The 26855-nt window shown below is 33.4% G+C and overlaps 1 protein-coding gene across 22 annotated transcripts in view; it reads left to right on the forward strand.

Moving 5' to 3' along the window:
- Nucleotides 1–26855, forward strand: part of BAZ2B (bromodomain adjacent to zinc finger domain 2B) — a 382464-nt gene that overhangs the window by 291107 nt on the left and 64502 nt on the right. For 10 of the 22 annotated variants that reach the window (XM_060016702.2, XM_060016712.2, XM_060016722.2 and 7 more), the window contains 10 exons: nt 546–606; nt 1393–1501; nt 1771–1872; nt 11760–11970; nt 17831–17923; nt 18039–18100; nt 22840–22905; nt 24588–24653; nt 26068–26112; nt 26332–26364. In XM_060016702.2, the coding sequence (XP_059872685.1) occupies nt 546–606; nt 1393–1501; nt 1771–1872; nt 11760–11970; nt 17831–17923; nt 18039–18100; nt 22840–22905; nt 24588–24653; nt 26068–26112; nt 26332–26364 (848 nt within the window). The remainder of the gene's footprint in view (nt 1–545; nt 607–1392; nt 1502–1770; nt 1873–11759; nt 11971–17830; nt 17924–18038; nt 18101–22839; nt 22906–24587; nt 24654–26067; nt 26113–26331; nt 26365–26855) is intronic. The other 12 variants (XM_060016713.2, XM_060016719.2, XM_069540856.1 and 9 more) reach the window with 5 other exon arrangements.

Raw genomic sequence — 26855 nt, forward strand, 5'->3', positions numbered from 1 at the left:
TTGGTGAAGCTTGATCATTATCTAAGAAAAATTTTCCATATAATCATAATCCTATTCTTTGTACTCTAGATTAATTAAAAGTGTTTTTGACTATAGATTCATATGGCTGTAGAAGTTATATTATTTTAAAATGTATGATCCAGATGTTGAAATTTTTCAGCATCTTAAAACTCATATTTTCAAAGAAAACAGCTGTACATAGTTTTCCAAAACCTCTATCTGCTATTTTCCTCCTACTTCTTTAGCCATTTCATTAATAACAAAATGACAGGAAAGCTGTATATTTTTACCTTGCATTGTCTTTTCATTAGAGAGGAATACTAGTTATTCTGTCATGCAGACCAAAGAAAAAAGAAAAACACCCTTTACTTTATATACAATGTGTTTTGTTGAAAAGAATCTAAAAATAATGCACAAGTTGCAGAAATACACTAAATAATTCAAGTCATTAAGATATATTATTCAAAGAAAAGTTTCAAAACTATCAGAAAGTTTTCATGTATGTAAACTAATCTTTTATGTTAACTGGTTGAATTTTCTTGAAGGCACTTCCAAAAGAAGAAGAGTAACAGATGAACGTGAGCTGCGTATTCCTTTGGAATATGGGTATGCAAAATAAGATATATCTTTATACTTCCCCCCACATATTTAGGCATGTTTGATTTCTCATTCTCTACTATTAATAAGAGAAGTGAATATACTGCATAGTTATTTGTTAGAGCAGAGGAGCAAAGCTGATATATCTGAAGTTGATATACCAGAAAAAAAATTAAGACTAACTTCTGGGTTTAGGTATGACAGATGGGAACATATGCATCCAGGTGGGAATATGACTGAAACAGTCACAAGAGCAAATCATTTGGCAAAGAGCAGAGACACAGTTAAGAGTGTCAGAGGTTTTTGTGAAGATAGATTTAAAGGAAGGTGAAAGCCACTGTGGGCGAAACTGAGGGGCTTGAGCAGAGTTTGGCTAAAATGGTTGAATAGGAACTGAGAATTTTCATGATCCCCAAAGAGCAGAGAGCCAGGTTTACTGTACTCTTCTCATTTAAAGCTTTTCAGCTGTAAAAAAATCAGTACACATTGACACATGTGCCTGAACATGTCCGAATACCCAACGTAATGCCAGTATGATCTCTTAAAAAATTTAATGGAGTTTAATATTTGTAAATTGAGTCCTTGATTAATTTTTAGTTGAATTACTTAGCAAAAATATCTAAATTATTTTAATAGTAAATGTATCTGAATTGCATGACTGGCTGTTTATATTTGTTTTCTTTGTATTTTTCATGTTTTCTAAAGAGCATGTGTTCTCAAACTTTTTTAAATTTTTATTTTTAAAAGCTTTCTTAAAATTACGTGTGTGATAACCCTCATTTCTATTATGTGTAGCTGGCAGAGAGAGACAAGAATAAGAAACTTTGGAGGGCGACTTCAAGGAGAAGTAGCATATTATGCTCCATGTGGAAAGAAACTTAGGCAGTACCCTGAAGTAATAAAGGTACATACTTTTCACCAAATGACACACATTTGGTGCCTATTAAGCATGCTTATGGAAAAAGAAGTACACTCCTTTCTCAGATAAAGTTCCTTGATACAAAATATTCTCTTGTATGGGACTAATGAATGTGCTTAACCTAAATTGATCTCCTGTAAATCCATAGCCCCTTGATAGAATATGCAAAACAGTAGTGTCCTGAAGATAGCTATACATCAGAGCTGGGTTGTAATTATTAAAACCTGAAGTGGAAAAATATGTGATTTTTTCAGTATCTCAGCAGAAATGGAATAATGGATATCTCAAGGGACAATTTCAGCTTCAGTGCAAAAATAAGATTGGGTGACTTCTATGAAGCCAGAGATGGACCGCAGGTATCCACTTTTTAAAAAGTACAGTCTTTGAACCAAAAAGTAGTAACATAACCTAAATGAAGTAAATTTCACTACACTCTGGAGCATTGCCTTTTGTTAGTTAACTCGTGTAGCTATACATATACCTTTGTGGTAAACACTCACAAGACCTCAATTTACTATATTTCAGTAACGAGGAGCTTTGACATTTTTTTCAAATTTCTTAAGTAAAGTTTTTCCTGTTTGTTAGTTCTGTCATTAATTTTACAGTTTATACAGGTATAAAAGAATCTGTATGTTCATGAGAAATATAGGAAAACCTTAATTCCCTGAAAGGTAAACAGTTTTTTGAAAATTAATTTGAATAGGAAAAAACATGTTGTTTATAAGTCAGTCCAAGAGAGGATAAATATGCCTTCGTTTTTGGAAGGATCTTGTCCATTTGATTATGCCATACTACATGATTCATTGTCACAAGTCTGATAATTTTTGATGGGGGTAGGGGGAATTCCATAATATTAAATGAGTGAAATTTCTGCTTTTTGCAGAAATTGAATTTTTAAATAATTATACACATTTCTGAAATAATGACCACAGCTCCCTTTGAGTTTGAGGATTAAGTACACAACCTCACCGATCAGCGCAAAGAACTTCCCACTGAAACCTTGTTTCCTATATGTGTCCTTTAATGGTTTGCCTTTGTTCCTTACTTAGATTCAGCTACATATGCTTATTATTCCCTTTAACTTTATTAGCTCCATTGAAAGAGGTCATAGCTACGGACTAAGGAGACCTAGATTCTTGTTAACCCATGAAATAGTTTTGTGATTTCAAACAACAAAATAATGCCCACTTTCTCTTCAGTTTCTTTATCTGCAGAATAGAGACAATCATAATTTTACTTCTGCCTCATAGGATTATGGAGAGGTTAAAATGAGATCATACGCATGACAATGTTTCAAAAGGTTAAAATGCTCAACCAACTGAAGTTGTTATTTTCTTTCTTGATTGAACCTTTCTCTCTTTTGGCCCATTATAATGCACAGAAAGATTTTTTCTGGCAATTAATATTTTCTGTTGTGAATAGACAGGCTTTTCCATACTATTTACCCTTTAATTTTATAGTTATAGAAATAGAAGAGGCCTTCCTAATTCTGCAGGAAGTTCATTTTGAGAGCTCAAAGATTAAGGGAGTTTTCCAAGATTACACAACCTCAACCAGGCAGAGACATAATTGAACTCAAAATTTCTAACAAGTGTTCTTTTGCATTCATTGTGTAACCTATTTTCCATTGTTGTCCATGACTTTTTATGTCCACATCCACTTGTTTCTTTACCCGTAATTCTAAAATGCCAAAATATATTCATCTGAGGTTTAACTTATTTATGGAAATATATTCTAGGATTTTTCTTTTCTAAACTTAAAAATGTGTCTAACTTGGACTAAATTTGTCACCAAACAGATTCTCGGAATTTTAGTGAACCACAGTGTTATTTTACGCACTCCATATATACTAGATCAGTTTTTAAGTCACAAAACATATTAGAAGGCAATAATAATTTTATTTAAAAATTCTCATTTTTTAAATCTTTTGATTTCCATGTTATCATAACCTTACTTGTTTCATTTAAATATGCTAAAGATATCTTTATGTTTTTAAGTTCAATAGAATTTTATTCTGAGAGGAAAGCTAATTGCTGTCCAATACGTAAAGGACTTTTAGTTTTTTATCAGTGATAATTAGACTCAGTCTATAAAGCCTTATTAGGCAGAACAGATTGTTCTTTGACATCCATTCACTTTTTATTAAACATAATCAGTGTTTTCCAAAGCATATTGTCTTGTTGAGAGATCAATTCCAATCAAGGAAATATGATGAATTACTAAATCCAGAATGTGTTAAGCTGCCAACATTTCAGCAGACTACTAAGGGAAAATATTAGCAATTTTGACTGTACTTCTCTTGGTTAAAAAATAAGAGTAAGTTGAATTCATTTCAGGATACTTTTAGAGAACAACAATTAAAGGTGAGTAATCAAAACAACATTTAGTTAATTAATTAGAGATGCATATAGTTGAAGAACCATATACTTTTTTATTGTATGATCAATATGTATAAGCATATAGTTAATTAGAAATGTATATACTTACAATTTTCTATGAAAATGAGCAAAGATTACATATTTTTGGTAGAGTAACTGTCATGTGTAATAACTTTGATTGGCTTAAATTTTGTAGAAGATATAAAATATAATTTGGGATAAAGACACCATTACCAAGCAGTGATGATCTGTATATGTTTACAATAGGTCTGCCTCTATACAAATTGTATAAATGGTATGATGGCTGTACGTATATTGAAAAACAACACTATGCATATTGAAAGACTGAAAGGAAATGTACCAAAATTTTAGTGATGGATGTAATGATTGGTGGTACAGTGGAACTTTTTTTTCCTATGTTCTTGCATGTTTCATAATTTCTAAATTGTGCTTGTATTACGTATATAGTATGAAAAACAATTTCCTATTTAAAAAATAATTGCATCTACCCCTTGTAATCCAATAAAGCTGAGCATGCAGTTTTCCAAATGCATGGAGATTTTACATAACGATTTTAAGTGTTACCGCTACAGTTTTCCAAGTTTCATATATTTATTTTTGGTGTTTGATAGCAAATGAAATGCTGTATTTGTAAATTCATTAGTATTCTTAATCACTCTCCTAATAAAACATTTGCATTGGAAAATGTAATTTTCTCCATCATATTTTTCTTTTTTCTCTTAAAACTTACCAAAAACAAAAACAAAAACAACCAATAGTAGTTCTCTAAGTTCTAATTTCATTCAAAGTATTTCAAAAAATTGCAGCAATGGTATTCCAAAGCTCTATATTTTACAGATGAAATTTAGGAAATGGTAATTTCTGTTAGAAGATAATATCTGCAGTAGAGAACCGTGGTTATTTTATATGTTAATCATTTTTGACTCAAGGTATTTCTGAGCTTAAGACAGTGACTATATATATATTTATTGACAGCAAACATTTGTTGAAAGTATTGACTAATTTTATGTGCAGTACAGTAAGATGAGAGGTATGAGAGTTCATATTTATTGAAATTTAGTAAATTCATCAACTAAAGGACAAAAATCTAATGATTAACTTTAAAAAAATTAAAAAGAGAAGTCCTTAATTAAATAAGATAGGGTTGACACAAGAAATTGGGGTTGGGGGAGCCTTTATCCATTATCAATTTTATTTATTTCAGTCTACAAATGTGGTAAGAGATTTGCAAAATCATCTACTGGTTAGTATCTACTGATCCTTAGATACCAAACACTTCCTCCTGGCTTCTATAAAAATCATGATTTTAAGGATGGTAGATTTCATGGAACAAAATGAACCATGGCACTCTTTATAATCACGTGATATACTGGCTGGCTACCTTCTTACTGAAATTCTTTTAACTATTTTAATCAGTGAAACCCCTTTGAAAAGGCAATAAGGTAAATATATTTCTTACAGACTTCTCCATCACATTATAAAGAACTAGTTGAACCTAATGTTTATCATTGTTTTCATTTTATTTTGTTTTTGAGTGTCAGAATAATAGAAAGTGTGGTTGAGCTAGGCAGATTTTGGTAAATATAAAATAGGGTTATTTTTATTTTCCTAAATATGATACTTAGGTAAAAAGGTAAAAAGTATTCACATTTTTGTTAGCGATATATGAAGGTTTCAAAATGAATTGTTAATGGCAAAGATTATTTTGAAATATATGATAATCTAATTTGGGAAGGATTTTTTGTGTGTGAATGGTAGAGAACAAAACGTCTAAGCATAAATATGACAATTAAGTTTATTTTTTTCAACCAGGAAGTTAACAAGCAAAGGTCAATGAATGTCTGCTGCATTCATGCCAAAAAAGCAAAGAAAAGGAAAGCTGCAAAGAAGGAATAATTAAAAGTGACTTAGGAAAAAAACGTTGCTCTCTCTATTTGAGATGTATTTTTTAAGATATTTTTTTAATGGCATAATGCCACGAGAAAAGAAAAACATCTATAGTTCTTACTGAAAAGAGCCTTTTGTTCTTAGTCATTTAATCAGTTGATATTTGTGGCAAATACTTAATGTTCCAGGTATTTCTTCCCAAATAAATTTTCCCTAAAGGCATTTTCCATAAAGGAAATTGTGAACACATTTCACTACAGAAATGAACTTGAAAGCCTGACTCTGAGGAAAAACTAATGTTCATGGAGAAACTGCAGAGTACAAAAGAAATAGAAGTTATGATCATTGGTTTAGAGAAGCTTGTTGTCTGGGGAAGATAAAACACTAAGCACAATGCTTTTCAGCTAAAATCAGGGTTTTGTTAATAAGGAATAAGGGGAGACTTCACAATAAAGCAGTCAACACGCAGTCTGTGGCAAGACTGTAATGCCGGTAATTATTTCAAATAAGTAAAGAACAAACGATTGGGAGTCAACACCCAGGGTTCTAATTCAACTCTACTGTTAACTGTCATACCGAATGCAACACAGCTGTGGGCATATATGGACCCTGAGAACACGAAAGATCAGTACCAGAAGTCCAAAACTCTGGAAATTTATGTCACTAATCTACCAGGTAGGATTTTTGATGGCTAGGCAAAGGCCTCTACTAGGAAGCCAACTGTAAGAATCCAAGAGTAGCGCTAAGGAGATATCTGACAGTCCTAAGTCTTTGAGGGTAACCTACTGTCCCTGGAAATCATAGTCAGTGTTATGGAAACAATTGTATCAAACCACATCTTCCTCAACTGTTTTTAATAGGTGACAACCATCTCCCAGCATAGATAACTATTCTTACTCTTTCACATCTTTAAAGTGCTATTCAGTATATGATATTAATATAGTTTATTATTAAGATTAAGAATCCCTAATGCTGTAAAGTTTATGGTATATAAAGCTCTCACTACCTACCTCTGGCACCACAAAGTAGCTAAAAATAGACATAATACTAAACTGTGAATTAGGTGTAAGGAAATCCAACAAAATTCTGATTTTTCTCATGAAAATAACTTTAATGTTTTTCTTAAAATATGGAATGTCAAGTCCTGTGAAAAATATTTGATGTCCTTGCTTTGCTTGTGCCCTAAGATTTTTCTTAGACTCCTAGCAGGGTAATTCAGCATCCTATGTTACTTTGAAAAACGGAATCCTACTTTTCTAGGCCTTAATTTCCTCATCTGTAATGTGAAGTATATATATTATAGGAGGTCTTTAAGATCAGTTCCCTTTTAGGTGTGACATTCTAAAGTTTTTTAATAAACTAAGTATCAGGAAGTAAAAGATTCTGAAATTACACTTAAAAGAGAAAAGTAGTAGAAAACAATTATCTTTGTTTACTTGAACCGTGGTTAAATTTACTGAAAATTATTTAGCCAGAAATCAATTCGGTAAATGATCCTTCACTCAATGACCAACAGACCTAAAATTGTCAGACCAATGCCTTAAGCCAGATTTAAAACATTCATCACAGCTATTTTTCTATCAGAGTCAAAGACTGGGATAGATAGAGGTCCTGATCCAGAAAACTATGAGTAAAGATCATCTATTCGCTTATATAACATTGAGCGTTCTAGAAGTAGTAGGCATCTCAAATATTAATGAGGGCATTGACACTTAGTGGCCCAGGACTGCAAATCCCTGGTGAAATTGCTGCAGCAAAGTCTTGGTGATACTAAAACTTAAAAAAACAAAAAATAAAAAACCACAGTAACTTGGTAAATAGATCATTCAGTGAATTGGTTTTTGGTGGACTGGTTTACTTTACTTATATACTGCTTTCCCCCCAAAATAAATAAACCTTCAAGTATACAAAATCAAGCAAAATGGGAGCAACAAAAGAAAAATAAAGATAAGCTAGAGTATAAAATTGAAGCAGGAGTGAGACTTGATAACACCTCCCTTTAAGACCTAAACATGTTTCTGGTAAGCCACAAATTGACTTTAGTTATCAGTGAAATGTAAGAGTTAGGACTGTCAAATATCTCCTGAACTAGACAATTCAGTGTCCATAACATAAGGTGAAAACAAAGCAGTTGCTCATGTGATGTTCAGAGTATCATTTATGAAGAATAATAGAAAGGTTGAAATAGAAAATCCTATTTAAGTTAAATTTCTTAGCATCTTTTTTGAATTTCTGAATACAGAAAACATTTAAAAACTAACTCATTTCAAATGTTTTCTTTAAAGCTCCATTTTGTCTTTAAAGTATAAAATACCTGAAAGCAATAAATTTATTTGCCAGTTTTCTCAAGTATTTCTCCAGACCTTTCTGGTCTCCATTCAGACTTCTCTCCTTCACATCCAGGAAGTTCTCCCTCCAAAAAAAGACTAAAGTATTCACTTTCCTTTCCACTCTGATTCTCAGGTCCTAATCTAGACCATCATTATTTTTTAAGTGGACAATTGAGGCAACTTACTGTCCCAACCTCTAAACTTTTTCAAATTCATTACTGCTGAGGGTGTGGTCCTTGAATCACCTGCATTAGAATAGCCGGAGCCTCGGGTCCTAGTTAAAAATGTTGGTCATTTGGGGGAGAGAACTCTGTCTAGTTTACCTTTAGAAAATGTTATGCCGATACAGAGTAGGTACTTCAACAAATGTTCAAGTAGTTGGAAACTATTTCTATTATACATTACAGTCTTACAGTGTAGTCTTGTATAATGCATTAGAGTGTATAGTATATAATGTAGTTATCTCATTCACTTAACCTTAATTATTTTGTTCAGTCTTCTGAAATAAAACATAAGCCCTTTTTTCCTTCTCTTCGTAGTATTTACAGAAGTAAATTAGTAACTCTTGAAAGTGGAATTATAATGGTATAAGAGACTTAATCTGCCATCATCTCCATCATGTTGAATATCTATTTTCTTTTTATCCATATCTTTTAAATCTTAGTCAAGAAAGATTATTTTCAGGAACCATTTACTATCTTAGTTTTAAAAATTAAGAAAAAAAGTAATAAATTTACTCTTTTGATGAATAATTTCAAAAAATTTATAGCATATGAATCAAGTGATGTAAATTGTATTTGCTTTTCCTAAGGAAAAGTTTATTAAGAAAAATGCTTCTTTTTTTTCCTTACCCACGGTTATCTTGGCTACTCAGTGAATTAAAGCTGTAATGTAAGCTTCAGATTCCTAACAATCCATTTCTCATTTTCTAAAATCCAGGAGTCAAAAGACATTATATGTAGTCCAATATATGCAACTCCCTTAGAAGGCATTTACTTTATAAATGCCAAGGGCAAAAATGTAAATGATAATGTCGCTATAATGTTACCAGTTTGGGGCACCAACATATTCTATTCCTTTTTTGACACAGGCAGGTATATTTTCCTAGCTGAATAAAACATAACTGTAAAATTATAACTGAATAAAAAAATAAATTGATGAAACCCTTCAAATCTTGGCTAAAAGTTGATTTTATTATTAATAAGGTACTTTAAAAACTGAATGCAGATTCCTTTACAGACTCCTTTATTAGTCTTTGTCTTCTACTTCAAGTGTCACGAATGTCACTTTTATATTTTTCAATTTATGTGATGCATGCTGCCTTGGTGCCTAAGAGCATAATAGAAAAATGAAAGCCTGAACTAATCAAAAGCTTCCCATATTGGTGAACATAAAAATGTTTCGATGGCTTCCTTCTTAGTGGTTTATGGCATGAAAATGCAGTTGGTACAACTACTGTTTCTGTTGACTTCATTGAAATCTCAGCCAAAAAAATTCTTCCTTTCCTCAGAATTAATTTGTAAAATTATTTTTAACCTGGCAATTACTGAAAAGAATTAGTATAGATATTATTTTAAACATATATGGGTTATACGCATTAATTTTTTTCTGCCACAATCTTGCCTTGCCATAACCTTGGCTGTGCTTTCATGGCTGAATATTGTGATCAGTCATTTATCAAGTATAAGAACATCTTTGTGACATCAGTTAAGTACATGTAGTGGTTAAGAGCACAGGTTTGAGAGTGAGACAGTTGGGTTCAAATCATAGTTCTGTTCCTTATTGCCTCCTTACCTTAGGAAATTATTCAACTGGGCCTGAATTCTCTCAGTTGTAAAGTAGGCACAGTAAAATCCACCATATTAGATAGTACTGTTGTGAAGATTAAAGTACATAATGTAATCAAAATGCCTGGAACTAAGCAGAGTGCTTGGAATGTGGGATGTAACCATCATCCGTAGTGGTAGCAGGAGTGGTATTTGTGTTTTTCGTACCCATTGAATGAGATATTCATAGTCTCCTTGCCCCAAGTTAGGTATCATGGCATAAAGTATACCTCAAGAACTTTTGATTATTTTTGGTTGCAGAATTGCCCATAGTGGTTCAAGCTAAATTCCTAGTTTGAGATTCTTTTAAGAAAAAAAGCATGTTTAAAACATTTTCTTAAATGTCACACTAAAGGAATTATCTCTTTAAAAAAAGAAATAAGAAAACAATTATATTAGAAGGATTATTTTTAAAGGGTGCCTTTTCTGTATTTGAACATGTTGATTTGGAAAATAAGTAAGGTAACATAATAATGTATTTTTTAAGAGAAAAGCAGCTCATCACAAACAAATAATATATTTGTTTTGAATGACATATGAAGGATAATGAAAACCAGACACTGATGGTATCTATACACTGAACAGGATTATTCCTATAATACACTAGCATTATGCTGGTGAATGTGTTTCCATCAGGAGACTTATAATGGGAAATCTCAATTATACACCATATATTCATCATTGGCTGTAGAAATTATCATGTGGCCAATATTATTTTACATATACCCCCATCCACTTCTCCTCTTCCATAATTTGTTGAAGCAAATAATATACATGTTATTTCCTCTATAAATGTTTCGTTCATATCTCTAAAAGATAAGGACTCTTGTTGTCTACAAGGGTACCATGGTACCATTATGACACTTTAATAGTTCCTTGATATCATCAAATAATAGTCATTGTTCAAATTTTCAGTTTCCCTTAACTGTCAAAAGTTTCTGAACAGTTCGTGTATTTGAATCAATATCTAGGTAAGCTCCACACTTTGGGATTGTTTGGTACATCTTTTAAGGCTCCTTTAATTGTCCCACAGGTTTTTTTACCTCTTGAAATTTATTTGTTGAAGAAACTGTTGAAGAAATTTGTAGTATTTCCTCGACTGGATTTTGCTGTGTAGTTAACCATACACTTCTCACCCAGTTTTTCCTGTGAAGTTATAGTGATTAAGTCTAATCTAGATTTGATTTCATTTTGTAGGGGACAAGACTAATTTATAGGTGATCGAGTGAACCTCCATCAGGAGGCTAATGTCTGTCTGGTTGTCTCTCTTTTTGGTGATTGGCAACCATTCAAGTTCAGTGCTTAGACTCATTAATTCATCAGGTATTGCAAGATGCTGATATTCTAACTCTTACATTCCATCTTGATTTATTAGCTCTAATATTTCTATAAAGAGAACTTTCATCTATTATTTGGATAGTTTAATGTTTGGTTTAACTGTTAACCCATGAGAACAATCCACAGAGGTGTCATCACACAACTAATTTTCAAATATCTGCCAACTTTATGGTCATTGTAGTTCAGAAATGGTTATTTAAAAATATATATCTATTTATATGTTTATAGATACAGATATAAATCTCTTTGTGTTTAAAGTTGAATTCATTAAGAATATCAAAACGATGCCAAGTCCATGAATAATTATAAATATAAATTTAATTAAAAAAATAAAATTCCTAAAGTTTGTACCAGCTTTATAAATTTCAAAATATCTGTGAATTTGCCTAGAATTTTCTGACATATTGATCACTTGTGTTTATTTCGTTTGTAATCTTTATTTCTATAAAATGTTAATTAAAAGGGAATGCAGTGGTGTCTTTTGAAAGAAGAGGATGTCATTCCCCGTATCAGGGCAATGGAGTGTCGTAGAGGAAGACCACCAAATCCAGATAGACAGCGAGCAAGAGAGGAATCCAGGATGAGATGTCGGAAGGGTCGGCCTCCAAATGTTGGCAGTGCTGAATTTCTAGATAACACAGATGCCAAGTTACTAAGAAAACTGCAAGCTCAAGGTAAGAAACAGAACGTATCTGACACTGTAATAGTCATATTAAAAAGTGTAAATATTTCTTATATTTTTGACTGATGAAAGATTAACACTGCTCTCAATTTCTAAAAAGTAGATATTTGTGTTAGAATAAAAATGAGAAAATAAGGAGTCCCACTGGTAACTGGAGTTCTTTGATTAGGTAAGCTCCTTTCAAGAGCCATATTCATAAACACAGCAGACCCTGTGTGTTGAGAACTACAAAGGTGGGTGATAAGCTTTGAAGGCTTGCACTGAAAGGGCATCTACCAGCACTCGGCACATGCCTTAAGGTTGTGCCAACCTTCTGGAAATTCTCATTTTAACAGCTCCCGATTCCTTGAGGTGGTACAAGGGGATAACTCCAAAATATGTGGATCTGTGGAGTAAATTTTCAGTCAGAGAACTCCAATTACTGGTAAGTAACCCCAGTCTTTGGGTTCTTCTGTAGTATGCACATATTACAGATATTTTCAAAATGCCCAAGTAATAGATTTAATTCACAGATATTTATTTTAAGACCATCAGAAAGTATCACTGTCAAGCACAAAGTGCTCATAATAACCTCAAATGTATTTATGACTCAAAAGTGTACATAGCGCTTCCCTGGTGGCACAGTGGTTGAGAGTCTGCCTGCCGATGCAGGGGACACGGGTTCGTGCCCTGGTCCGGAAAGATCCCACATGCCGCGGAGCGGCTAGGCCCGTGAGCCATGGCCGCTGAGCCTGCGCGTCTGGAGCCTGTGCTCCACAACGGGAGAGGCCACAACAGTGAGAGGACTGCGTACCGCAAAAAAAAAAAAGAAAAAAGCATACATAAATTGTTAACATTAAGTTCCCAGGCTATGTCTGACACAGAAAAAGCTGGCATAAATAAAACAGTCCTGCCCTGAGTTTGAGTTACTAGTTACAACTGGGAAGACTCTTCTTGTGAAGGGAAGGGCTTCTTGTGAAGGCTATCTGAATATATATCAGTATATGTGTTCGTGTCTTATATTCACAAGCATATATATAAACATATATATCAATGTAAAATAAAAGTTCAACAATAAGAACTAACTTAGAAGACTAACAGGATTTTACTTCTCATAGGTTCTCTCTGGGGGAAAAGCCTGACTTATTTGTTTATTGTAAACAACATCATAATGTTGACTTCTTTGTAGCTCCTTTGTTTTTGTTATGAAACAAATATCTATGACAAAAGCTCATAGAACAGAAAACTTTCTGTAAAAGATATTCATGAGTGGAATCATTATTAACAGTTTTTTGTTAGGCTATCAGAGACTCGTATACATAAACTGTACATAAACTCCTATAGCACATGCCTTCAAACACTCATATATATACATATGCATATACAATATGTTGTATTACATATATATCCTTTTTGATTTCTAAAATAAATGGCTTATAGTGTACATACTATTCAGCTTGGCTTTTTTTCCACTTAATTTATCTTGAACATCTTTCTGTATCAGCACCTAAAAATCAACCTTATGCTTTTAATGGCTGAATAGTGAGTGATACTGTGTATGATTCTACCACACTTCATTAAATTAGTCTCCTTTTGGTGACTGTTCTAGCTATTCCTGACATTCGCTATCACAAACAGTGCTGCAGTAGTACATATTACACATATCTTCACATCCTTCTACAGGTGTGGCTATGTATAGTATAAAATCCTAGAGCTAGAATCTCTGAATCAAAGGGTGTGTGCGTTTTCAATTTTGGTAAATAGCAGGCAAATATTATCTCCAAAAAGTTGGCACCAGTTCATACTTCCACCAGTGGCATGTAAGTTAATTGCCTGCTATGTAACTTAATGTTGTATAAGTTTTTCTCTGTCTTAGTATGTTTTTAAAATATTTTTAGAAGTTATTCTGTTTGGTTTCTATTAAGACGTTTATCTCCCTTGAAGAGTTATTAGTGAAGGTTAAAAATAAGTTAATATATTAACAGATACAGCCATACATGATGAGTTTTTAAAGTTAGTATTGTCAATAAACCACTGGCTCTTCTAAAGAATGTATAATAGTGGGGAATGTGCATTGTTTGCGTAAAATAAGAAAGCTTGAAATTAACTGATGTCCAAAGTCTGGGCTTTTCATGCATGTTTTGCATATCTTATACAAATAGCATTAATACTTAGTATCCAAAATGGCAACTTTATATTTGCAAAAGTAACTAAATTTTTACAAAATAGAAGTTGATTATTCAACTTTTACTCAAGGTTTTTTCTCCCTCTAGATTTCAAATTGGTTTGTATTCCGTTACATACTTTTCCCTTGTTGTATTATGTTGCATTTTGCAAATTATTTTACATTTGACCTTACTGTGTATATATGTTCCTTCTCGCATGTATATAAATGTTAAATATTTAACATTAGATAAATAATAATTATTAATATGTACAAGCAACTGTGGTATAATATGTATTTTTTTTTTCTTGGGAAGAAAAGAAAATAGCAATGAATCACTATCACCCCTTTTATTTCTAAAAGGTTTCTACATTAACAGTTTGAGGGGGTTATCCAAGGGGATTCTATAAGTTTCTGTTATATATTATCATCGTACAAGGACTCAACTAGGCTGAACAACTGGACTTAATTTGAAGACAGATTCAGAACAGTAAAATAAATGCAAACTTTGAATGTACTTTCAAGCACTGTGAAATGAGAGGTCTCTAATTTCTCAGGGAATACAAATAAGAATCTGACAAAGTTTGAATATGAAAAAACCTTTTAACCTATCTAAATAAACCTGCTTCTTAATTGGCCAATACCATTCATATCTCAGATTTTCTGAGATACCGAGTAACACTTGTCCATTTCATACATTGTAGGATCTGAGATGCCCTAGTCTGTGCAATGCCCCAGTATTTTAAGATGTTCCACTAAGGAAGAAAAGAGCTGCCAATGTCTACACACACTCTGATTTTAGACATGTGTAAAAATGCATCTTAGAACCAAAGAAGTGTGGTATATGTAAAATATCCCTAATTCTAAGTGAAAATAAACTTTATTTCAAAATAAGTTTTTACCTTTGAAATTTAAAGAGACAAATTCTTCAACCATGAAAGATAGTTTTCAAATTAATATTTCAAATGCTCATTACAATAATAATATATTCAGGGCTTCCCTGATGGTGCAGTGGTTGAGAATCTGCCTGCTAATGCAGGGGACACGGGTTCGAGCCCTGGTCTGGGAAGATCCCACATGCCGCGGGGCAACTGGGCCTGTGAGCCACAACTACTGAGCCTGCGCGTCTGGAGCCTGTGCTCCGCCACGAGAGGCCGCGATAGTGAGAGGCCCGCGCACCGTGATGAAGAGTGGCCCCCGCTTGCCACAACTAGAGAAAGCCCTCGCACAGAAACTAAGACCCAACACAGCAAAAATAAATAAATTAATTAATAAACTCCTACCCCCAACATCTTAAAAAATAATAATAATAATAATATATTCAGCAACCATAAACCAAATAAATGAGAAGATATTGGGAGCAGTTTATTCCTCAGAGCCTGAGTGAATTTTCTTGGTCTCTAGCTCATTCTCCTTCCTCCATAGTGTCTCTAATTTCTTTTAACATTTTTTTTTCATGTTTTCTCCAACTGTTCGTAACGTGAAAGTTAAGCTATATAAATGTTAAGTGATTAATCCAAATTGTATCTTCCTTGCTAAAGTGAAAAGATATGAGTTGAGCTTTTTAATGTTTTTCTTTTCCAGGAGTTTAAACATGAAAATTACTGTGAACTTGTGTGGAGTTTGAAATTGACTGATACATTCATATACAAAAAAATACGCCAATATATGTGATAAAAATTTCTTTATTATAAGCCAAACTTCTATTAGAAAGCATCAGTTTAGCTTGGAACAAAGCATCATACTTATGCCACCTTTTCTAGGAAATTTTTTTTTAACCACTTAGCAACCCTTTACATTTTAAGGCAGATTTAGGTCTTTATATCAGAGTTCAGTGAAAGCCTTCAATTCTTATATGTTAAAAAATAATGTTTACCTGGATCTATCGTAGATGAGAACAGTGTCCTGCAGGTGTATTATTATCAGAGCTTGCTAACTCTGCAGGCCAGTTGATACATTTTTATTTCCCAGAGTATTTCGTGAACAGGAGAATCCTTTTTATGCGGCTCAGAAATTTTTGATGATGCTTAAAACTTAATACTGAAAATTATTGGAAGATTGGAGGTATACTTTAGTATCAGCTTCTGTTTCATCTTTTATTAACACTTCAAGTTTCCTAGATAAAATCAAACCTTCTTATATCCCCTCCCCTTTTTTTAAGTCTTCATGATAGGAAATCAACCGTAGTAACCAACTGCACCTCAGCTGTTACAAGGACATAGGGTTAAGTTTCTTTCTAAAATCTCAAGGCATTTAAATTTCTCTAAGGGTTTTAGAAGTAGTAACATATAGACTGTGAAGTCAGAAAGTCCTGGGTGTGTATCTTAGCTTTGCTCTTTAACTTCTGGGAGCCTTAGTTTATTTCATTTGTAAGCTGGGCATAATGTTGCCTATCTCATAAGGTTGTTATGAAAATTAAACAAGATCATGTAAATTTAATACAACAGTTCAGTAAATGGTGGAGGTTATGAATAGAGCTCAAGTGATTACCTAATCATATTCATTATTAGTGAATATAAGTTTCTTAAAATTCTTCACCTGTTACAAAGTTGAAAACAATGTCTAATGTAAAGTGGTATTTTCTAAAATGATTTTATGAATGATACACCACTTTTATAGTTAGCAGTATTTTGATCAAGTTTGCCAGCAGAAGAATGTGTAACGTTACATGCTTTTCTGTATCAGCTACCTATTGCCACATTAAGGCCAACCACAAAACCTCAGTGGTGTACAGCTCTAAGCATTACCTATTTGTGCGGATGGAATGAGCTGGTGGCAAATTAGCAGTTAGGCATCTCTGCTGATCTTGGCTGGGCTTTTTCACATTAGTGGAGTCAGCTGCCTCCATGTGTCCCAACCTCAGGCAGCCTAGCCCGAACTTGTCCTCATAGTAAAGGGCAAGGCACAAGAGTAAAAAGAGTAGAAAGAGTACAGGTATACTTTCAGACTTCTACTTGCATCACACTGTTTACATCCCATTGGCCAAAGAAGATCACATGGCTGAACTCAAAATCAAGGAACAAGAAGATATATTCCACGCATGTCTTGATGAGAGGGGACCGCAAAGTCACATTACAAATGGCATGGATAGTCAAGGAATGAAGACTTGGGACCATTAATTATGTCAGTCTATCCCAGTTTCATACATTTGTCCTTAAAAAGTATGAGAACGAGGTTGTCCTTAAAACTCATTGACATTCTGTACTCTTTATTTAGGAGATGTAGTCGCTTTCCTTCATAAATGAAAATATCAATGGATTCAAAAATTTTACCATTTATATAGCGCACTGAAATGCTAAGTTTGGGGGCTTTGTTCTATTTTGGGTTCTCTTTCTTTTTTTTATGTATTTTGTTATTTTTAAGACTGAAGCTGAATCACTTTTTTTTACATATTAGCAGGTACTTTCATACTAAGTGAGGGTTACATGAAATGTGAAAAAAAATGTACTTATATTAGCCTTTGCAATGAGGAGTAAGAGAGGCATCATTTTTCTTATGTATATGGGATCATATTCGATTAAATAGTTTGGCAATTTCTAGGGGAAATGAACATGACATTTTCTGAGGTTCTCCTACTTGGTATCTAATGTTTGGCAATTTTCTTAAAAATTATGTCCTTCATGATGATACCAGTTTCACAGGTATTGTTTTTAGGTTAGCAGTTATGTAAAGTTGTTAATAACATTCCTTGAAATTTTGTATTTTTCAGAAATAGCCAGGCAAGCAGCACAAATAAAGCTTTTGAGAAAACTGCAAAAGCAGGAACAGGCTCGGGTTGCCAAAGAAGCTAAAAAACAACGAGGTGGGTGATTTAAATGGTAGCCTAAACTTGAAGAGTGAGGATTGGGTAATTCATAAGAGGCATCTCTTCTTTGTTCCTTTTCTGATGATATCTGTGCCTTGATTTTTCATCATAGCAATAATGGCTGCTGAGGAGAAGCGAAAGCAAAAAGAACAGATAAAGATTATGAAACAACAGGTATGTTTATTCATTGGAACTGATTTTTAAAACACAGGCATTGTTTTGGGGATCTATCTGTATCTTTCTCTGTGTACATTATTTTCATTTTGATTTCTGAAATAACTGTATTTCACATTAATGTTATGTATCTTATTTAGAAAGTTGTCCTCTTTCATTAGTTAAAATTCACCTCATTTTATTTATTTTTATTTTTATTATTTTTATTTATTTATTTATTTTTGGCTGCATTGGATCTTCCTTGCTGCACACAGGCTTTCTCTAGCTGCGGCAAGCGGGGGCTGTTCTTCACTGCAGTGCGCGGGCTTCTCACTGCGGTGGCTTCTCTTGTTGCAGAGCACGGGCTCCAGTAGTTGTGGCACGTGGGCTCAGTAGTAGTGGCCCGTGGGCTCTAGAGCACGGGCTCAGTAGTTGTGGTGCACAGGCTTAGTTGTTCCATGGCATGTGGAAAGTTCCCGGACCAGGGCTCAAACCTGTGTCCCCTGCATTGGCAGGTGGATTCTTAACCACTGGGCCACCAGGGAAGTCCCTAAATTCACCTCATTTTAAAGCGAAGTCTTCTACTTCCAAGTTTTTCTAAGAATTGATTACCACCGGAGCCTGTGCTCCACAACGGGAGAGGCCACAACAGTGAGAGGCCCACGTACTGCAAAAAAAAAAAAAAAAAAAAATTGCTTACCAAACAGTAAATTTTGTATAAGTACTTTTAATATCCTGATAGACTTTGAATATAAGTTGACATCATGAATAACTTTCAAACTTTTTAAATTAATGTATTAGTAAATGAAGGATATTCCTTAAATATTCAAATTTTAATAAGAAAAGTTGTTGTCCTAAAACATGTAAAATACTAGTAAAAAATTAAATTCAAGTTATATAGAATAAGGTTTGCCTCCATTGCTTGTGATTGCTTTCAGAGTTACTAAAAAATTACTGCAGTCGTCTCTCAGTATCCACAAGGGATCGGTTCCAGGACCCCCATGGATACCAAAATCCACAGATGCAAGTCCCTTATGTAAAATGGTGTAGTATTTGCATATAACCTATGCACATCTTCCTGTATACTTTAAATCATCTCTTGATTATTTGTAATACCTAATACAATGTGAAGGCTATGTAAATAGTTGCCAGCATGGGGCAAATTCAAGTTTTGCTTTTAGGAACTTCCTGAAAAATTTTTTTTCTAATTTATCTTTGATCCATGGTTGGTAGAGTCCATGGATACAGAACCTGCAGATAAGGAGAGCCAACTACAGTGCAAACAATGAAAAAAGCATCATTTCAGCAGCATTCTGTTGTATATCTACAGTACCTCTCCTGTGTGTAGTTTTCAAAATTAAGTATAGGTAAATAAAGTAATTTTAAAATTCTTACAGGTAAAGTATTATATGACAAGATATTCAACTTTATTGAAGATGGGAATGTGTACACTACTCTCCCATCTCCATATATTCACTGTAATCATTAAAGCAGAAAGGAAATGGGGAGAACTAATATTCTTTAAAAAATTTTTAAATGGCAAGTAGTTATTTCTGAGTATGAAATGAAGCCAATTGTGTTATTATATAAATAGCTGCTAAATAAACGGCTTGGATTGGATTTGATGTGGCTGTCTCGAAGGTTCTTTCCAGTATTGACTAAAGCAGTATGATTAGAAAGAGTTGATAAGGAATTGGGATTCAGAATTTAGTTTACAGTCAGGCAGACTGTAAGAGTTGAATATGGGCTCTGCTACTTAAGAATTTTGTAACCTTAGATGAATTTCTCAACCTCTAAGTCTCTGTTTCCTCCACTGTGAAAGAAAATAACTGCATTATCTGAAGATTAAATGAGGTGATAAATGTAAAGTACATGCAACAGTGCCTGGCACAAAGCAAATGCTCACTTTTTAAAAGATGATATAAAACACCAAACTGCATACTAAACTCTTTTACCGTAATTTAAAGTAGTCAGCAGTAAACTTGAATTCCTTTAGTTTGTTAATTCCAAATAGTTTGTTAATTGTCACTGCTAAAGACACTGTAAGATTGACTTATAAATATCTGGTCTAATGAATGCCTTTGTTAAAATATAAATATTTACTGTATATCACATATATATAAAAATAAGTTTATGTTTCATTTTCAAGTGAAATACTATTGTTTCTAAATATTATACCTTTTTATAGCTCATCCTATTTCCTAATGGCTAGAGATCCATCAAATCTTATCAGCACTTTAAATTCAGCTTTGTGACCCTAAAGTCTTGAAGTGGCTACAACCTAAATATACATGGTTTTTGCTGCTCATCAAAAAATCAGCTGCATAGCACAGGGAGCTCAGCTCTGTGCTTTGTGACCACCTAGAGGGGTGGGATAGGGAGTGTGGGAGGGAGACGCAAGAGGGAGGAGATATGGGGATATATGTATCTGTATAGCTGATACACTTTGTTATAAAGCAGAAACTAGCACACCATTGTAAAGCAGTTATACTCCAATAAAGATGTTAAAAAATAAAAAAGCATTGGAGTACCAACGTTTCAGCAACGTTAATACAAATGAGCTGATCGTAGAGTTTTGTCAAGATATTTATCTGAGGCTGGTTTCAGAATACAGTCTGACTTATTCCTTATTGCCAACAAAGTGAATCAAAGTATAGCTTAGGTCTACTCACATAGTCAGTTACATAATGCCTATTTTAAAGTCAGCTTTAGATCTAGAATAAAATAGTAGCATGTGCTTCTGGATTATTTTTTCCACCTAGTAGGCCAGTATCACCAGATAGTCCTCAAGACAATATTCTGGAAGCTTACAGAAGCATTATTATGAAGCAGAAGGAACAAAAGCATTGGAATGTGACCAAGGCTCTGTATTTACTATTTGATTTAAGGCAAAATATTTACTCTCTAGGAACTTTAGCTTTCTATTAGGTAAAAAGAAGATAATTTCAACTCTTTTCATGATCAATAAGATATTTTATGTAGAGTGCCCAGTTGAGGGGTTGGATACCCAATATTATAAAGTGAATCTGTATTACAATAACTTATAAATAATGTTTATCTCTACTAATGCTAATGACACCACTACCATATATATGTGTGTGTGTATATATATGTCTATGTATGTCTATGTATGTATATATTGAGATCAATAACATCAGTGTACATAAAAAGAAATGTTTAAAAACGTTAAAGTATAGCTTGCAAAGGTACAGCTAGCATCTGGAAATTGGAACAGGTATTATAACATTAAGCAGTATAAAATGTGTTCGCTCTGGAAATCCTACGACAAATGCAATTTGCTAGTAGGAAAATTGGGGTGTTTGGGGGCAAACGATGTATTATTATTGAGTACCAGTTTGGGACTTTCAAAGGGGTTTCTGAACATGAAATTGTTAACATTGTGCTGATAGCATATGAGATAATGTTTTTAAATCAAAATGTAAAGTTTTATCAAACTTTAATCACTGAATTCTAAAACAATAACTAGTACATTAAATTTAGACAATGTGAACACCAATTATGCCATTGGAATCATTCTCTAGAATGTTCAATTGTAATTAAGCCTTTTTAAAATAATATTACAGATTATTTCTGAATTTGGCTTATTGTAGTAGTTAAAAGCAATGTAGGGCTTCCCTGGTGGCACAGTGGTTGAGAGTCCGCCTGCCGATGCAAGGGACACGGGTTCGTGCCCCGGTCCGCGAAGATCCCACATGCCGCGGAGCGGCTGGGCCCGTGAGCCATGGCCGCTGAGCCTGCGTGTCCGGAGCCTGTGCTCCGCAATGGGAGAGGCCACAACGGTGAGAGGCCCGCGTACCGCAAAAAAAGAAAAAAAAAAAAAGCAATGTAATATTATCATGTGAAGTAAGAAATTATAGTATGGAAATTGTTAATGATAATCGATTACAGTTGTGTGGCACCACACACTTTTTTTTTTATTATAAATTTATTTATTTTGGCTGCGGTGGGTCTTCGTTGCTGCCCGTGGGCTTTCTCTAGTTGCGGTGAGCAGGGGCTACTTTCCGTTGCAGTGCACGGGCTTCTCATTGCAGTGGCTTCTCTCATTGCGGAGCACGGGCTCTAGGCACGCGGGCCTCAGTAGTTGTGGCTCGCGGACTCTAGAGCGCAGGCTCAGTAGTTATGGCACACGGGCTTAGCTGCTCTGTGGCATGTGGGGGTCTTCCCAGACCAGGGCTCGAACCCGGGTCCCCTGCATTGGCAGGCGGATTCTTAACCACTGTGCCACCAGGGAAGCCCCTGCCACACACTTTTTTAAGCATTTTTAATTTATTCATGACATAGTGAGAGAGGGCAAACACCTCTCCCCATTTTACACAAGAGTAGTTATTCTTTGCTCAAGATCATCGTATGAATGACAGTAACTCAGGACTAGCCTTAGGTTTTCTCACTCCTGATACATTATTTTTCTACTTTTCTGTCCTGTTTTTGTTTAAAACTAAGTATAATTGTAACTGCAGATACTTATAAAAATTCACAGGCTAAATGAGTTTAGTTTATGTAGTTTCTGTATACATATTTAGCATTTGTATTTTACAAATTGTTTTGAGAAATTTTATAAAGTCATATTAATTTGACATGAACTTATATATGATGTTAAACTAAACAAGTTTTACATCCACCATGGGCAACCTTTGGTAACTCTGTATTTATATCTTAACTTATTTGATTTGACTTAAATACTTTTCACCTAGATATTTAGTTTATTTTATTATCTTAAATTATTATAATTTTTTCTACAGGAAAAAATTAAGAGAATACAACAAATCAGAATGGAAAAAGAGCTTCGAGCCCAGCAAATTCTAGAGGTAGAATTCTTAAATGTGATATGATTAAAGTAATATAGTCATATATTTTAAAGTCTCCCAAAATAAAAATCTTACCTACATATTCTGTCACTTATACAAATTAATATGTCCATCAGAAACTCTCTTTAAACATAATGCATAGAGTAAGACCTTATCTGATCCTTATTTAGCAGACTCATCTAATCCTAACAACCCAGGAAATAAGACAAAAGAGAAGAAGAAAACAGGGAAACCTCTGAACAGCCAGTATAGGTGTCATAAGGTTCATGTGCTGAAACTCGTGTTCTTTACTTTTAGAAAACTCATTAGGACTTATAGTCAGATATTTACTTTTAATTTAGAAATAAAACATTACAAGAGTGAAAGTAAATTTTAAATGTAGAAACAGTTTAATCAGCTTGTTTTTTTGGCTTCTAATATACCCTGCTTCCCCACAAGCTGATGGAATAGGACTAGAGGACATATATTGGAATCAGTAAAATAATAGCCACAAGATAGCAAGGGAAAATACAGAAAAACTCCAACCAGCATGTATAGGAATTCAAAAGCCTACCAAGAGTCTGTAATCTTTTAGTTGAATAGCAAGCAATTTTCAACACCTTAGCAGCTGAAAGGCATTACTCTGTGGAACTGTACAGTATAATAACTGATGTTCAGAATAATTGCCCCAAGTCATCAAGAAAAAGCCAAATTATATTTAGCGTAGTGTGTCTAAGCAGTATATATCTCAAAACTATTTCCATCCAAAATAGTGAAAATAAACTTTTAATGTTCAGAATTGCTATAACCTCCCAGCTATTCAGGAAACTCTTGGTATAAACGATTTATTCCCTGAGGGTGTCAAATAGCTGAAGTGTTCTATGTTACATGATTATTCCTTCTAGAAATATACACATGTTTCCTTATCCATTTCAAATTAATTTTAAAAATCCAAATCAAAAGTACTCCTACCTTCAAGTAAATTAACAATAGCTACTGGATAGTTATCAAACTACTAGATAATTAATGACTTTAACATTATGACGCTCAGATTTGGTATCATGACCTTGATATTCAAAATGTACTTCATGAAAGATTATAAGTTTCCATTCTATCTTTTTAAAAAACCTTGAATTTAATCACAATATACAGCTAGAGAAAATCAGATTTAATGTGTTTCATTTATATCAGCTGAGTAATGGATTACTTTATCTCAAATTTCAAGTATTAAAAAAATCCAAATAGACATGTTCATTTTTAAATGTGTTACTGATTTATTATTTAAGTAACTTTTATTATCAGTTAAAATCTATCCCATCTTCTGAATTTTTTATGATCATTTTTTACTTTTAAAAATCAGAAAAAAAAGGAAAAATTACATAAAATTTTTTCTGTGATTAAGTTTTAATGTAAAATAATAAACAATTATTTCAGACTTTTAATAGAGTTTGAAGAAGTCAAGAAAAGCTGACATACTCTTATGAATTTAAGAATTTTTTATATCTTAATGCTAATCTATACATTAGAAATGAAATTAGTATGTTAAGTACAATATTAACTGTGGGAAAATCTGTAATTGTTTACATATATGTTCCATGTTGTTTTGTACCTGTGAGGCATGTAGCTCCATTTTCAAGTCATAGATTACTTTCAAGTTGCAGTGGTGCTGTTGCATGACTTTGAGACCTGTTTTGCATGCACAGGCAAAAAAGAAAAAGAAGGAAGAAGCAGCAAATGCCAAATTATTGGAGGCCGAGAAACGAATAAAGGTTAGTTTAGATGAGAATCAGTTTTCATTTTTCAAAAATAAAAACTGTATGATATTATACCAGTATCAATTGTATTAAAAAAAAGCCCTCCTCAAAATGACTATCTAAAAAAATGTTTAGCACAGATAAAACATGTGTATAGTGTGTGTTTTTATTGTATGTATATTGTATGTATATTTTTATATTTCGTTATACAGGTTATATGTGATACTTTGAGCTCTTTAAATAGCAGACCAAATCAGAAATGCAAACTATTGCATAATACCTGTATATAGTTTTGATGGATAAGATCTCCCCAGAGCTATTTTGTATCATTTATGTTTAAGTTTCAAATTGTGTTCCAAATCCGATTCTCTCCTTAGATTATAACGTTCTCTTTGTTAATGTCTAATAACTGTTTTAACTATTAAAAAGTGAAAAGCCTACAGAAACAAAAACCTAACTTTATCAGCTATAATTTACCAATAATAAAAGTAGCCATTGTTACATATTGTAACTTGATGTGTTGTTTGGGGATGTTTTGGTTTTGATTTTCTGGCGTGAAACATAAGAGAGTTGGACCCTCACTCCCCCACCAGCCTCCACCCCGACACACATTACACCCCTACCTTCCATTTTTTCTGATAGTTATTTACTGAAATTGGGCAGCCATGTGGTCCTACTGGTTCAAGAAACAGCCACTACAGCTATATCTTATAAAACCAGGGAACTGTTTGTTACCTTTTTCTACATAGACTCTCTTACTTTGTTCTTTAAATTTCTACTCCTTTTCAAAATGGCTGCCCTTAATATTAATTAATCCGTATTTTATCTTTATAAAAAGATTCAAATTGGTGACATTCCCAGAACTGTTTGGATTAAGCCCTACCCCTTTGGGATGGTGCCCTCAATCATAGGTGGACATAAAAATCTCCAGCTGATTCCTTTTCTCTTGTCACTTTCATTCCTACACAGTGATGGAAATGATATAGATGCTGTTAATCCCAGAGTGTATTTAGGGATTTATATTCAGAGTGGAGAGAGTTTTAATTAGCTAGATTTGAGGGTTGCTTCATTATGTTTTCTTTTCTTTTTTTTTTTTTTTTTTTAGTGCCAGTTGTATCTGATATGCTCTGTCTATCTAGCTAGTCAGTTCAGTGAATGGGTCATTGAAGTGTGTTTACTATTAGGTCACTGAATTTTAACTCTAAATGTCTACTGAATAAGGATCCTTGCTCCTGTCCTACAGTTTTTATATATTAGGTAGAACCATATGAAGTTGCCACTACATAAGTAAAAAATTATTGGATGTTTGCAGTTTCATATGGTTCAACCTAATGGAAGACTATAGAATCTCAGAAAAGGAACTTTTAATACTTGCTGCATGTTCTAAATTTTCCCTAAAAATCCATCTTAAAAGTTTCTTATTTTTAAGGAAAAAGAAATGAGAAGACAACAAGCTGTTCTTCTAAAGCATCAGGTCTGTAGACACATAGTTATACAGTTGTCGAAATGTACATTTTATAATTTTTCTTAAATCTATTTTTGGAAAAATCTTCAAGATATTTTCTTTAAAAGTTCCAGTATAATTCCTGCTTAAATTCCTGGTTTTGGGATTGGTGTCTTTCGGGGGGTTAAAAATTGGTTTCATGACTCTGTGATTTCTGTTTCATAATGTTGTGCCAACTCTTTCTACCAGGAGTTGGAGAGGCATAGACTAGATATGGTATGGGTATGTTTATTTCTGTACATCTAACACCGCATTGTGATTTGGTTGTGATATGGTTGTCATAGCAATGCATAAAGTGTAGCACTGGCTGCTGTCATATTACATACTGCTGCATGGCTTTACAGCACAGTGCATTGCATACATCTGCTTGTCTGTCTATAAAGAAATATGGTACATTTCCAAGATTTTCAATTGAATTGGGCAGGCCTTATATAAGGCTGCTGTCTAAAAGTTTACGTTACTGATGTCACAGTGAAAGTCGGATCACTATCCAATTAGATATGACTATGACCCATATTCTCCCATCATTCTAGATGCAAAACTGCCATTGAATACAATGGGAATTTTGAGTTAGGTTGATGAGAGAATATGAAATATATTCTGGTTTTATGGACAAATTTTAGAAATTTATAGAAATATCCCTTTGGGGGAACCACGTATATTTAATCAAAAAGAATGATTCAGTACTATAGCTATGTGACTTCTTTATTTTA

The sequence above is a fragment of the Delphinus delphis genome, chromosome 7 (genome assembly GCF_949987515.2).
Source record: "Delphinus delphis chromosome 7, mDelDel1.2, whole genome shotgun sequence".
NCBI lineage: Eukaryota > Metazoa > Chordata > Mammalia > Artiodactyla > Delphinidae > Delphinus > Delphinus delphis.